Genomic DNA, 12,781 nt, shown 5'->3' on the forward strand with positions numbered 1-12,781 from the left:
CTTCTTCTCTTTATTACAGGAGAATCAATATATTTTATTTGCAAGCTTTTTCTCTCCCTTCATAGAGCATCATAGAAATAGTGCAGGATTTTACTTTTTATGAGTCTGGGCAAACAATAAAAATAATAAAATAAAGATCAGTAGTTGCATCTCTAATTAAGGATTAAACAGGAAATGATAACTGAAATTGGATCATGTAACTTTATTATTTTGCCAGATGTGGAGACAAATTATGTGATGATTTAAAGCTTTAAGCAGTAAGAAATGTAATGGCTATAGAGAAAGAGTCGTGTACAATGGACCAGGATCCTGCCACGCACCAGTGTGTAATTACATTTAATGTGAAAATGAATTCCAGAGCAAGTGTGTGAGTTTGTATATGTGCAGGTGTGGTGTGAAGACCCTCAGGTGTGAGCTGTGTTTTCTGTCATGTGCAGGTGCAGCCAACCCGTACACAGAAGCAAACTACAAGCCTTCCTTCCTCTCAGATGATGAACTGAAGCATTTGATATTAAGAGTGAGTGCGGTAATGGTCTGACATCTCTCCGGTCCTCATGTAATCACTCATTTTTGCTGAAAAGCTTGTGTCGCTTATTACCCTTCACTTTGTGTTCAGAAAGCATGTGTTTTTAATGTTTTTGAATGCGTCTTTTAACTTTAAATGTCTCTTTAACCCCGATCTAATTTAGATGAGAGTATTTTCTGGATTTTTCAGGGCTGTTGGATGAAAGCCTTAAAAATAGTAATAAAAATCTAATATCTATATCTAATATCGGATCTAATATTAAATTATAAACGTGTATTTTGGGCTTAAGGAAGATGCTTAAAACTTTAAGCTACTGTATTCATGTGTTTAGTAAACAATAGATCTGTGTGCTAGTGCGTGTTCTAATGATTTGAATAAATAAAGATAATTAATGCATTTAACTTCGTATGTTGTACAGGAAGAAAAAAAATGTATATAATGTGTTTTCTGTATGAACGCAGGCTGCTGATGGTTTCCTGTTTGTGGTGGGGTGTGATCGTGGCAAGATCCTCTTTGTTTCTGAATCCGTCTACAAGATTCTCAACTACACCCAGGTACCCTGAATGAGGGAGGAGAAAAAAAAGACCCTTTTATTAATAACTTGCGTTAGATTTGTTTTTAGATGGATGATTTGTGTTATTTTTTTATAACTACACAGCAGTGAAAGACCTGTAGAGTTCACAGGTGGAAATAAAATGGCCCTCTAATAAAACTAGGTTGTCTGTGTAGCAGAGAGGGACATTTCTATTTGAAGAGAGAGTAGATTTAGTCTGATGTAGAGCCTGGATGCAGCCTATAAACAAACAGGGACTTCTCAGGAGAAATTAAAAAAAAAATCTACCAAGTTTTAAATAGAAAAGCATAGTTCTGAATTTTCATTCATCAAAAGATCAGCTCACGGCCTCCATCATCATTTAGAATCAGGCAAATTAAAGACTTAAATGCTTTGCAGTTTTCCAGGAAAACTTCTGCGCCGCATAACTAATTACAGAATTAAATGTTCTTTCAAATTGTTTATGAATATAATTCTGTACCATCAGCCTGCCCCCTCTGTTTTCCTACCTGTATCTCTGTATCTTCTGTTGTCTCTAGAATGACCTGATAGGTCAGAGCCTATTCGACTACCTTCACCCCAAGGACATCGCCAAAGTCAAAGAGCAGCTGTCCTCCTCAGACACAGCTCCAAGAGAGAGGCTCATTGACGCAAAAAGTAAGCAAGGAATCTAGTTGGAGTTGATCTCCTCACCCTCCTACTCTTTTTCCTCCTTCCCACCACCCTGACTTTTCATTTTAATCTGTTTTTCCTTCTAAGTGATACCAGGAAAAATGGTAGTAGTCAGACATCTCTAGGTTTAACACCTAAACTACTAGCTTGAATTCACATCTGTTTCCAGGATAAAGTTTTTATTCATTTGTGCTATAATTGGAAGTTTTTTGTTGCAATTATAAAGCATTTAATTACTCTTTTCTTCACAAAGTCAGGGTTTGAATTGTGGACGTCTCATATCAGCAACTGAAAGCATTTTTTTTTTTTTTTTTGTACTTTGACTAAAAATCCACAAAAATTTATTAAAACTTTAACAAAAGCAGTAAACAAAAGAAATTGTGCATAATACGGTCGAACCTCCTACAGAGACTTAATGACATGTATTAAGTGGACTGAAATGGCACACAAACACAGCAGGAGGGGAAATGGGAGAAATGGGCATCATTCAAAGCCACTACAATTGGGAGAATGATTGAATTTGGCCTCAGGAGTGTCAGATGGAGCATTTTAGCCTATTTTTTTTTTTCCAAAATCTCTTTTTTCTATGGTCTTGAACATTGAAGATGAGAATAAATTTACTGAGAAAAGAAAAAAAGAAAAACCTTACTTTGACCCTGTTATGTTAACCTGTGGTGTGTGTGATTATTTTCAGCTGGTCTTCCTGTGAAGACGGATATCACCCCCGGTCCATCTCGACTCTGTTCTGGAGCCCGGCGGTCATTTTTCTGCAGGATGAAATGCAACAGACCTTCTGTTAAAGTAGAGGATAAAGACTTCCCCTCCACCTGCTCTAAGAAAAAAGGTACAAAAACTATCTTTGTAGAGCCGTCACTCACAATTCTCCCGCAGGGAAAAATGCATCTTTTTCTCATTAGTTTTTATTTTCTGAGTGGCTTGCTTTACACCTCACATACACTCACTTTGCTTTTTCTGGATTTCAGTTACAGTCTTGGGAAACCAAAAGCTCAACTTTTTCCGGTCTCTTTCTCTCTCTCTTTTTTTTCCGTCTCCTATTTTTAGAGGTATCTTTATCAGAAAAAGGAATCTGTTGGCTAAAGAATTTCCATTACACAGTCAGGAAGGTTTTCCCTTAAATGCAGCTTTTATTAACTCAACCCATATTCAACTCTACAGTGCAAAAATAAATTCATGACTATAACACCAACAGTAAAAGCTGTATAAAGGAGACATTTTAAACAAGTTAATAGTAGTTTATTTGCTAGATTTCTCTGTAAGAATAATGAGACGGATAGAAACCCTGGACTGGTCTTCACTGAGAGGGATTTGCTTATTAATCTGCTTATTTAGTAAAAAACAAAAAAAATTTTGTAACAGATGCCACTGAGCCTGTTTACGTGCACACTAACCTGATTTCTGGGTTCTCAGATGATTCAGGTGGTCATGAAGACGGCAAAATTTTATGTCTTTTATCAGATAACTTCCATTATGAGAAATCTGATTGTAGTTTTCTCCCCGACGTCCCAACGTCTTTGTGCTTGTCGACCCATTTGTCTGCTTTATTTCGTCTTTTTACACCTCTGCATGTGCGAAGAGCTGCGTCACTTTCGTCCAAAATCAGCTTGTAACTCGTAGCGACTTTATTTCTGGACACCCGAGGATGAAAACATTGATTGACATTATTATTGTAGATGGCAAAAAGGGGTCCTGCAGGAAAAGTTTGGGAACCACTGAGGTAAAACATTCACCCGTAAACTGTTTAGCTGCTAGTTACCTCCTTAACCAGCAGCTAGTGCTGAGACCATGGGTTGAAAACAGGAAGTGACATCACCACGCACGTACTTACTACAAAATAATCCAGTAATGGACTGGTAAATGTAGACATGGATTTTTTGAATATTATATGTCAGTAGTGCATATAGATGCGTCAAATCAGATCATTTGACGGGCGGCTGTAGCTCAGGAGGAAAAGCAGTCGTCCACCAACTAGAAAGTGGATCGACTCCAGGTTTCCCTTGAGTCCATGCCGAAGTGTCCTTGGGTCCCACACTGAACCCCACGTTCTCTACCGATGTGCCTGTTGGGGTATGAATCTGTGTGTGAATGGGTGAATGTAAAGTGTCCATTTACCATTTATTACAATTATCTGATTACTCCCAGATATCTGATTTTAGTGGTCATGTAAACAGTCTCATTTTAGAGTAGAAATGGTGTAACGGTGTTTAAACAGACGCAGATGCATACAAACTGAAAAATAAAGTGCTCGCTTTATCACTGGAGGTGTGTAGCAGCGTAGCAGAAACATCAATTATTCTTGTTCTTTTGAGTCTTATTTTTGTTGCCCACACAAAATGTGCCATAACAGGCACCAGAAATAGCTTGAGTCTTTTTCGGATCGGTGTCGGTTTGCACAACTCTGCACTCTAACCAGCAATAACTCAGCTGATTCTACGGTGCCGGCTTTATAACAAAGCACACATCGATTCAAGGCCGGGCTGATCCGCCTCTGTTTGTTACAAAGGGGCAACAGAATCACGGACAATTTTTTTTTCTTTTCTTACTTTTCACTGATTAGCTGCATCTGATTCATAACCAGGCCTTTAGTAATAGCCAGGATAGGAGCTCAGATTTGAAAAACCAGCCTTTATAATGGTATTTTGTATAAAATCTTGATGATATTGCTTCTGTTAAAGCTGTTGCTTTAACTGCTGAACTTAGATTTTCTGACTTTGACGCCCTCCTGCAACGACGGCTAGCTCAGCGCCCTCCCTGCATCCTGTCTCTTTTCTGAGCTTCTCCAGCTAGTAAAATGCCGTTCAGTGTTGTCTTGTCTGTTGCTCTGCTTTATTTCTCTCTCTCTCCTCCTCGCTTCCTCCAAATATGTCCCCTCTGGTTTCTTTGCTGAATCCGTCATGGTTCATGTTCAAAACAGCACATGCTAGCATGTGACACGGTCGTCACCTGATGCTCCAGGCAGGAACACGGAGTTATGAATTGCAGATTGTCAGCCTCAGGAAGGGCAGCAATGACTCCAGGAATGTACATAATAAATATCAGCTAAGGTCAGAAACGTAGTGTTGCTGTAAACAAAGTGATAATGCTTTAAGAAAGGAGTGTAAACAGGAACTGATACACAGTTTTAATGTTAATTACTGAAGAAATAAAAATGTTGTGTAGTTGTGTTTTTTTTTTTTTTTACAGCTTTGGAAATACTTGTACATAAAGTTAAGGATTAAGTCAAACAAAAACTATGAAATGCTATGAAGACCAAAAACACAGATTTCTTGGTCTTTTAGTGAATTGTAGGTATCTAGTTTTTGTCTTGTTGAAATTATTCTCATTTACAACGAGAAAACAATCCAATTGAAACCCAGTTATCCACTTTGACTGAATCATCCTTGAATCATGTCGTTACCCTGCATATCTACACATCCCAAAGTGGAGTAACAAATGCATCTTTGTGTTTTTACACAAGTTTTAACAGCTCTAGTTTTACAGCAGCGTGGCATAAGTACGCTCTAATACTCATTCTATCCCTCGTTACTCTGACTGGCATTTTACAGGTTATGGGTTGAGGAAAAGTGTTTAGGAAAAGACTAAAGTGGCTTTTTTCTCTTTCTTTTTTTCCCCCCTGTGATCTCTACTGTGACGAATGCAGCGGAAGCACTCCTGAGTGCTGTGTTACATCACACATGTAGGAAGATTAAAAATTCAAGTTATGGATGTTAGCAGAAGGAGGGTTTTAGTCATCCTGCCTCATGTACCTCCCGGCTATAGTTTTCTTGTGTTAAGACAAACACAGCTATATAAATCCTCAGATTTGAAGAGTAAAGCTTTTCACCACATTCTGACTCCACAACCTCCCACCTCAGCTTTTATCTGAATTATAAAACTTGCTTCAAATCCTTAAAAGGTGTTTCTGGAACACGTTTCATCATCTGAGGGCAGATAAAACGTTTGGCTTGCTGCACGTCACCCATTGGTTGGAAAGGGCTTCAAGCCATGCAGCAGTCTCACCTCCCATGTTGAATATTTTTAGCATTTTGCTGAATATTTCATGGAGATGAACTTTGTTCTCCCTCTGTTGTTATTTGCTTTATTCTGGGCATAAAGTCTAAATGTGTAAGCATTTAAACTGCCTTCAGTTACTGGGAGCAGTATTTAGAACAATCTTATTAAATAGAAGTCAACAAATAACATTCATCTCCCAAGGAAAGCCTATAAATCTGTCTTTTTAAAGCAGTTAATGACATTCAGAATTAAACAGGGAGAGGCAGCGTTCAGCTTTTATGCTCCTCACATGTGGAACAAACTCCCAGAAACTGCAGGTCTGCTGGATCTCAGTTTTAAATCAGGATTAAAAACTTTTCTTTGTTTGCTGCTTTTTTATAATCATGAATGAGTCCCTCTGTCTCCATCATCTCAACCTCTCATTTCTTTCTCCCTCTCTTCTTCTTATTACAGCTGACCGGAAGAGTTTCTGCACCATCCACAGCACGGGCTATCTGAAGAGCTGGCCACCCACCAAGATGGGACTCGACGAGGACAACGAGCCAGACAACGAGGGCTGCAACCTGAGCTGCCTGGTAGCCATCGGTCGCCTTCACCCACACATCGTCCCCCAGCCCAGTCCGGCAGACATCAGGGTGAAGCCCACCGAGTACGTCTCCCGGCACGCCATCGACGGAAAGTTCGTCTTTGTCGACCAGAGGTGAGATGAGGGGGCAATAACGTACATCTTCCTCAGTTTCTGTCATCCTGGGTTTTCTGGTTGTTTTTAGTGGAAAGCTTTAAGATTAAACTTGTTTTTTGTTTTTATGGGGAAAAAAAGATTTTAGTAAAAGGAGAAAAGAGCTGACACGATGGATGCAGACTGAAATGCGTGTCTGAGAAAGGAAGCTTTACTCTGGTTTGACATACTGGTCCCAGTCCATTAGTGGAAGAGTTAATCATGAATGTTGAAAATTCTGCTTTTACCTTCTATGATAGACTTATTATTTTTAAGAAAACAAAATACAGAATCTTTCATAGATTATAAACAGATTCTAATGAAATCTAACTAAAAAGAAAACATAAAGTAACAGTTGAGCTCTTTGTTGGTGAAGTTATAACCATGTTCTCATTAGCGAAGGGGTGTCGTTATCAAAAGTAGGGCCCCTTTTTCTGCCAAATATCCCTGACCCATCAAGGAAAGGTGATCCAAGGAGGAGGCGGTGACATGCAGCAGGATTCAAACCTGGGCTGGGTGTAGCCTCTGTTTCTGAACCAGCTGCTCAACCAGCCTTAAATATCCTTTTTATTTATTTAGTTTTTTAATACACAACAGTCTGTTGTATCATTGTTTCAACAATGGCTGCATCAACCAAAATGCATTAAACTCTCATCTAGCTTTTCTATTCCGTTTGTCTCAGGCACTGTGAAGGTAGGAAGAACAGATCACGGCCATATATGAGCTAATTCCAAGAATATTCCACCTTTTTCCAATTGATTCCAGTTTCATTTTCATAATCTGTAATCCTGTTTGTATTGTCTGCATCGGGACAATCCTGGGGCCCTAGTTTATTCCATTTACATCAGCAAGCCTCAGCCATCTGGTTTTCCTTCTTTGGACCACTTGTGGTAGCTCTGACCACCAAAGACATCCCACATTAGCTGCAGCTGTGGAGACACAGCTGTCTGGGAATCACAGTTTGGACCTGGTCAGAGTCATTCAAATCCTGATGCCTAGTTTTTTTCTGCTCTCAGGAATAGTTTTAGGAATAGTCTTAAAATTGTTCTTAGGCGCTAAATACCAGAAGTTGACAGTAACACAACCTCTGTGTTTTTGTTTCTCCAGAGCCACGGCTATCCTAGCATACCTTCCCCAAGAGCTGCTTGGAACCTCCTTTTATGAGTATTTCCACCAGGATGATATCGGCCACTTGGCAGAGTGTCACAGACAAGGTATCCGTCTGGGAGACTTACAGTTTTCATTGAGAGGGCTCACAAGAGAAATAATTTACTGTATGATGCTCATATACTCATCATATACCTCCAATGTTCACAGTGCTGCAGATGAGAGAGAAGATCAACACCAACTGTTACAAATTCAAAATCAAAGACGGTTCCTTCATCACGTTGAGGAGCAGATGGTTCAGCTTTATGAACCCCTGGACCAAGGAGGTGGAGTACATCGTCTCTACCAACACTGTTGTGTCGTAAGTATCCAGATACTGAATATTTTGAGCAGTAAAACCCCCAAATATTATGCAGATTGACAGAATGTGATATTTCTCTCCAGGTGTCCAATGCTGGAAGGATCAGATTACCCTCAATCTGCTGCCTCTCCACAAAGTATGGACAGTGTTCTGACCTCAGAAGGTAAACTAGTTCCCCCCTTCCTACGTGCATGACTAATACGTAGAAAAATCTCATTTCAACCACTCATTAAGTAAGTGAACTCCTCATTTTCTGGTTGCCGTTGATTGGCAGGCGGGGGTAGACGGGCGCTGCAGACCGTGCCTGGCATCCCTGGTGGTACAAGAGCAGGAGCTGGGAAGATTGGACGCATGATAGCAGAGGAAGTGATGGAGATTCAGAGGTGAGAGCAGATGAAAACTTTGCATTTCTGCCTCAAAAAACGCAGTCAGACTCCAAAACCATGTTTATCTTGTAATAGAACACCACTGTGGCCTAGTTTTTAAATGTAGATCAGAGAGATAAGAGGTGACACAGAGAGAAGCCAAGGCATGATTTATCACATATCAGAAGCCTGCTGTACACACTGGCAGCCGGGAAGCTTCTGCGATGAATTATGTGCAGCGTTTGACCTTTGCAAAGCATTTTACATGTTCTCTTCTGAGTCATTCCTCCATATTCTGAAAAACATGAACATTAAACAGAGAGTTACCGCAGAGAATTCAGCTAATCTCTGATCTACGCCTGATATGCTGCCAAAATCATGTTGTTTCCATTAATATGTGTGAAATACCGTTATTGTCATGGCAACACATAAACCCCCTCAAACTCACAGTTTTGCTTCATTTTACTTCATTGCATTTGTGTTTTCTAGATGCAGGATCATATTTTTGGCTTTGAGCTCAGAGGCAGGATATAGAGAAAGCTCGGCTTACATGACTGGGGCTTTGTTTGCCATGTTGGTCGAGTACTGCTATTGTTTACACTTAACTAAAGATTTCTCACCAGTAAGCTATGTTAAAAACCTGTTTACAACTAGAAAGAACAGTTCTAAACAACAAAAAGCTCATAAGAGAAGCAAAGAGTAGTTATACTTGTAGTATTAACTTGGATTCTTATGAGCTGCACAACAATCACGTTTAAAGGCGTTGCCAGTCATTGTGTAAGTTTATACACCTGTCAGAGTTTTAAAATGACAAATTATTAAATGCCCTTACATGCATTTTACAAATGGATGAAGACCTGTAAGTCTACAGACCGTCAGGCTGCATCTTCACCGTCATACCGAACATTTACATATTAATTAAATGTGCCTTGTTCTAATCTTTTGATTCAGAAATCTAATGTACCAGCTGCATTTAAAACAAACTGTAGGAGAAAATGTTTATGTGCTTCTAAGAATTTAAGAGTAAAATAAATCCATTTCTGACCTGACTTTTTATACAGAGAGAAGTCACTGACGTAAAGCACAGCTGGAGGGTAAAAGTGTTTTGTATCTGGATGTTTAAACCTCATATCCAAGTCGGGTCTGATATCTGTGATCCTGTTCAGAGACTGCTCACAAATTACATTAACCCCTCAGCCCTGAAACATATTGGTAAGAAATGGCTGCTGGTTTGCTAAAAATGTTCAGTCTGAAACACCAAGACATTATCTTTGCACATATGTGGGATTTAATACCGTATCTGGGACCAGAACAGTCAGTTATGTCAGTTTTCTGTGTACCAGCTCAAGCAGAAACTATTTAGTTGCATCATTGCAATCTTTGCTAGGTCAGTAGAAATTCAGAAAGTTGTTCCTTAGCTTAATGTGCTTCTTTAAAATGGGCTAAAATCAGACGTGTTTTCTTACATCTTCTATGTGCAAATCAAAAACTAAAAATAAAATATCCAGTTGTCTACATATCAGAATCTTCCAGCACCAATTACATACGTGTCCTCAGTCACACTGAAAGTAACCCTCCTCACCTGACATGCCTCTGCTGGTGGCTAACAGAGAATTTGGGATGGTCCTGCTTTGCAGCAGGGGTACCTGCACCTATAATGAGCCATTGCTTTGCACAAGGCTGTAATAGCTGTTGCATAACCCAGCTTAGAGTAAGGGACTCTGGCTTGCACGATTAATCTCAGGTTAAGTTCAGATTTGACTGGAAGATAATTTGGGGTAACTGGTTGGTTTTAGTGTTGTGCTTTGCATGCGTGGGTGGATGCTTTTGCAAATTTGAGCCAGCCATGACTCAAAATTTAAAATGTCTTTATTCAAAGCAGGGAAATGAGATTCAGTCAGAAGTGGTCGCTCAAAACGAACATGAGTCAGATGCACCTCTGATGTTTTTTAAAGCCAGATATGAACACAGCCACAGTGGTGGCTCTGGGTTCCAGTTACGGTGACCAGATAAGTACATGAGGAAGGGTGTTTCAGAAACAATGCAAATATCTTTTGTCTTTCAGGATTCGAGGGTCATCCCCCTCCAGCTGTGGCTCCAGCCCTCTGAATATTACCAGCACCCCTCCACCTGACACCTGCTCCCCAGGGGGCAAGAAGGTAAAACACGTGCATCCGGCCTTTTGAAGACATGAACTTATTTTCATCTAAAAATGTATCAGAACCTGTTTACATGCACACCATAAACCTGGAATCTGATTTCTAGAGTTACCATATTGTTCAGATGATCACATTGAAGGCATAAAAGATAAAAGCAGAGAAAAGATCTGTATATCTGATTTATTTTCTTGTGCATTGGGAAATAAAACACAAAAGAAAAACATGATGGTGTGCAGCAACAGGAGGGCGGAGTATAAACCGAAGTAAACATGTAGTTTATTTTACAAGCTTATTAACTCCCACCTTAGCACAGCTAATGCAACAAGCCCAAATATGCTCTACGCTAAAGACGGATACGTAGCATTTCAGCCGTCTCCTACCTGCATTACATGTGTAATTTGGTTCATTTTTGGGGTCCTTGCAGATGCATACCCTGATGGAGCAAACAGGGCAGTATCACCAGAAACTGCAGGGTTTTTCAAATGGTGCATTTAGAAGTATTTAGATTAGTCAGATCTGATTTTACAGTTATCTTACTTTTCTTAACAGCTCCAGCAGCAACTTTGTCTGGATGTTTTAACATGTTTCAACAGCAAAAAATAAATACTGTAGATTAACCCCTGTGGGTCACTTTAGTTTACTACCCTTTAGGGCATTGGAGGACAAAAAAGTCCTCTCCCAAGAACTGTCATGAAAACATGAGAAATTAATATTTTTTTACCCACATTGTTTTACTTAAATTGCTCAATCAACTTCAGTCCTAATCAAAACCACCAAATATGTAATTAAGCAAATTATTTTAAACCCTTTAAATGCAAATTTAATTACAAAATGTCACAGTTTTTATTTAAAAAGCAACAATGACAAAAAGGGTATTTTCCATAAAATCCATGTTTGGGAGCTGTTTTGTATTTATTAATTTTTTTAATCAATCTGTACTAAAAAATAAATAAATAAATGGTCTGAAAAGAAACTCTTATCTCCCTAACATGTATTATATGGAAAATAACTCATTACGTTTACTTATTTAGGTTTTTTCTTCTTCATAAAAACAGTGACATTATGTGATTAAACTGGTGCAATAATTTGAATAAATTTTGATATATTTTTTAAAAAGTTTATTGAGCAATTGGGGCAAAAAAAATGATTACCTCTGCGAAGGCGGACGTCGTGTATCTGGCAGCGTTGGTTAGGCCGTCTGTCTGTTAGCAACATAACTCAAAAAGTTGTGGATGGACTTTGGTGAAATTTTCAGGAAATCTCAGAAATGGAATAAGGAAGTAGTGATTAGATTTTGGGGGTGAACCAGATCACCGCCTGGATCCAGGAAATTTTTAAAGAATTATTTACTATTGGGAGATGGGGATAATTTTGCCATTAGAGCTTCTAACTAAGAAGAAAATTACCACAGTCATTGGCAACAAAAATTACCTTAGCTGAGGTCTGCGCTCCGAGTGATTCTATTCTGTATTGTTTTTAAAGCAGTTTTGGAGAGAGGACTTATTTTGTCTTCCAGTGACCTGGGAGGGGAATAAAATTGTCCACTGTTGACTTAAGAAAAAACTAAACTGGAATTTCAAACTTCTTTAAAAGAAATGTTTCTTAGAAAAATCCCACGTGAAGTACCACAACCAGAATGTTAGCCAAAAGTCCTACAAAGGTTACCATGAAGACAGCTGCAGCTTTATAAAAAAGAGAAAAATAGAAAAAAACATTTACTTCTCATCCTCCTCTTTTTTTGATATAGTTGACTAAAACTAGAAAACCCCATAAAGGAAATTATTTTCAGAGATTCTCCTCGGATCAGCCTGCATAATCTTTCAATGTGCAGCCACAGCAGACTGCACTTCATACAATAATCAAAGCTCTACTTTTTAAATCTTTACTTATATGTCTGCAGATGAATAAATGAACTTGCAGTGATGCTTTTAGGGCCGATGCATCATCGCATTCTGCTGTGCTGCTTTAGTCTCAGCCTGTTTTTTTCCACTGATTTAACTGAACCCTCCCCTGGGCGCCGCTGCAGCCCCGTGTTACGTCAGTGAGAATATTTGCTTATAATAAGTGTTTGTGTTGCATTATGTGTTCAGGGAGAGGTTGATGCCAGAGATGGTCTAAGGCAGAGTGGAAACACACACTGCTCATGTTGGAAACTAATATGTGTGTGTGTGTGTGTCACCTCCTTAGATTCAGAACGGTGGGACACCGGACCTGCCGAGTACAGGGATTATTCCTGGACCTGATTCTGTAGGCTACCCGTACTCCAACCAGTCCATCATGAGTAAGTCACACCATCACACACTCTCTTT

At 39.2% G+C, this 12,781-nt stretch overlaps 1 protein-coding gene across 2 annotated transcripts in view; it reads left to right on the forward strand.

The window, feature by feature from the left end:
* Window positions 1–12,781, forward strand: part of LOC121647463 (aryl hydrocarbon receptor nuclear translocator-like protein 1) — a 29,395-nt gene that overhangs the window by 15,153 nt on the left and 1,461 nt on the right. For both annotated transcript variants that reach the window (XM_041996945.1, XM_041996946.1), the window contains 11 exons: window positions 438–517; window positions 988–1,080; window positions 1,619–1,736; window positions 2,446–2,595; window positions 6,216–6,462; window positions 7,588–7,694; window positions 7,798–7,948; window positions 8,032–8,111; window positions 8,223–8,331; window positions 10,379–10,472; window positions 12,660–12,753. In XM_041996945.1, coding sequence (XP_041852879.1) covers window positions 438–517; window positions 988–1,080; window positions 1,619–1,736; window positions 2,446–2,595; window positions 6,216–6,462; window positions 7,588–7,694; window positions 7,798–7,948; window positions 8,032–8,111; window positions 8,223–8,331; window positions 10,379–10,472; window positions 12,660–12,753 — 1,323 coding nt within the window. The remainder of the gene's footprint in view (window positions 1–437; window positions 518–987; window positions 1,081–1,618; window positions 1,737–2,445; window positions 2,596–6,215; window positions 6,463–7,587; window positions 7,695–7,797; window positions 7,949–8,031; window positions 8,112–8,222; window positions 8,332–10,378; window positions 10,473–12,659; window positions 12,754–12,781) is intronic.

This window comes from Melanotaenia boesemani, chromosome 10 (genome assembly GCF_017639745.1).
Source record: "Melanotaenia boesemani isolate fMelBoe1 chromosome 10, fMelBoe1.pri, whole genome shotgun sequence".
In the NCBI taxonomy this organism is placed as follows: Eukaryota; Metazoa; Chordata; class Actinopteri; order Atheriniformes; family Melanotaeniidae; genus Melanotaenia; species Melanotaenia boesemani.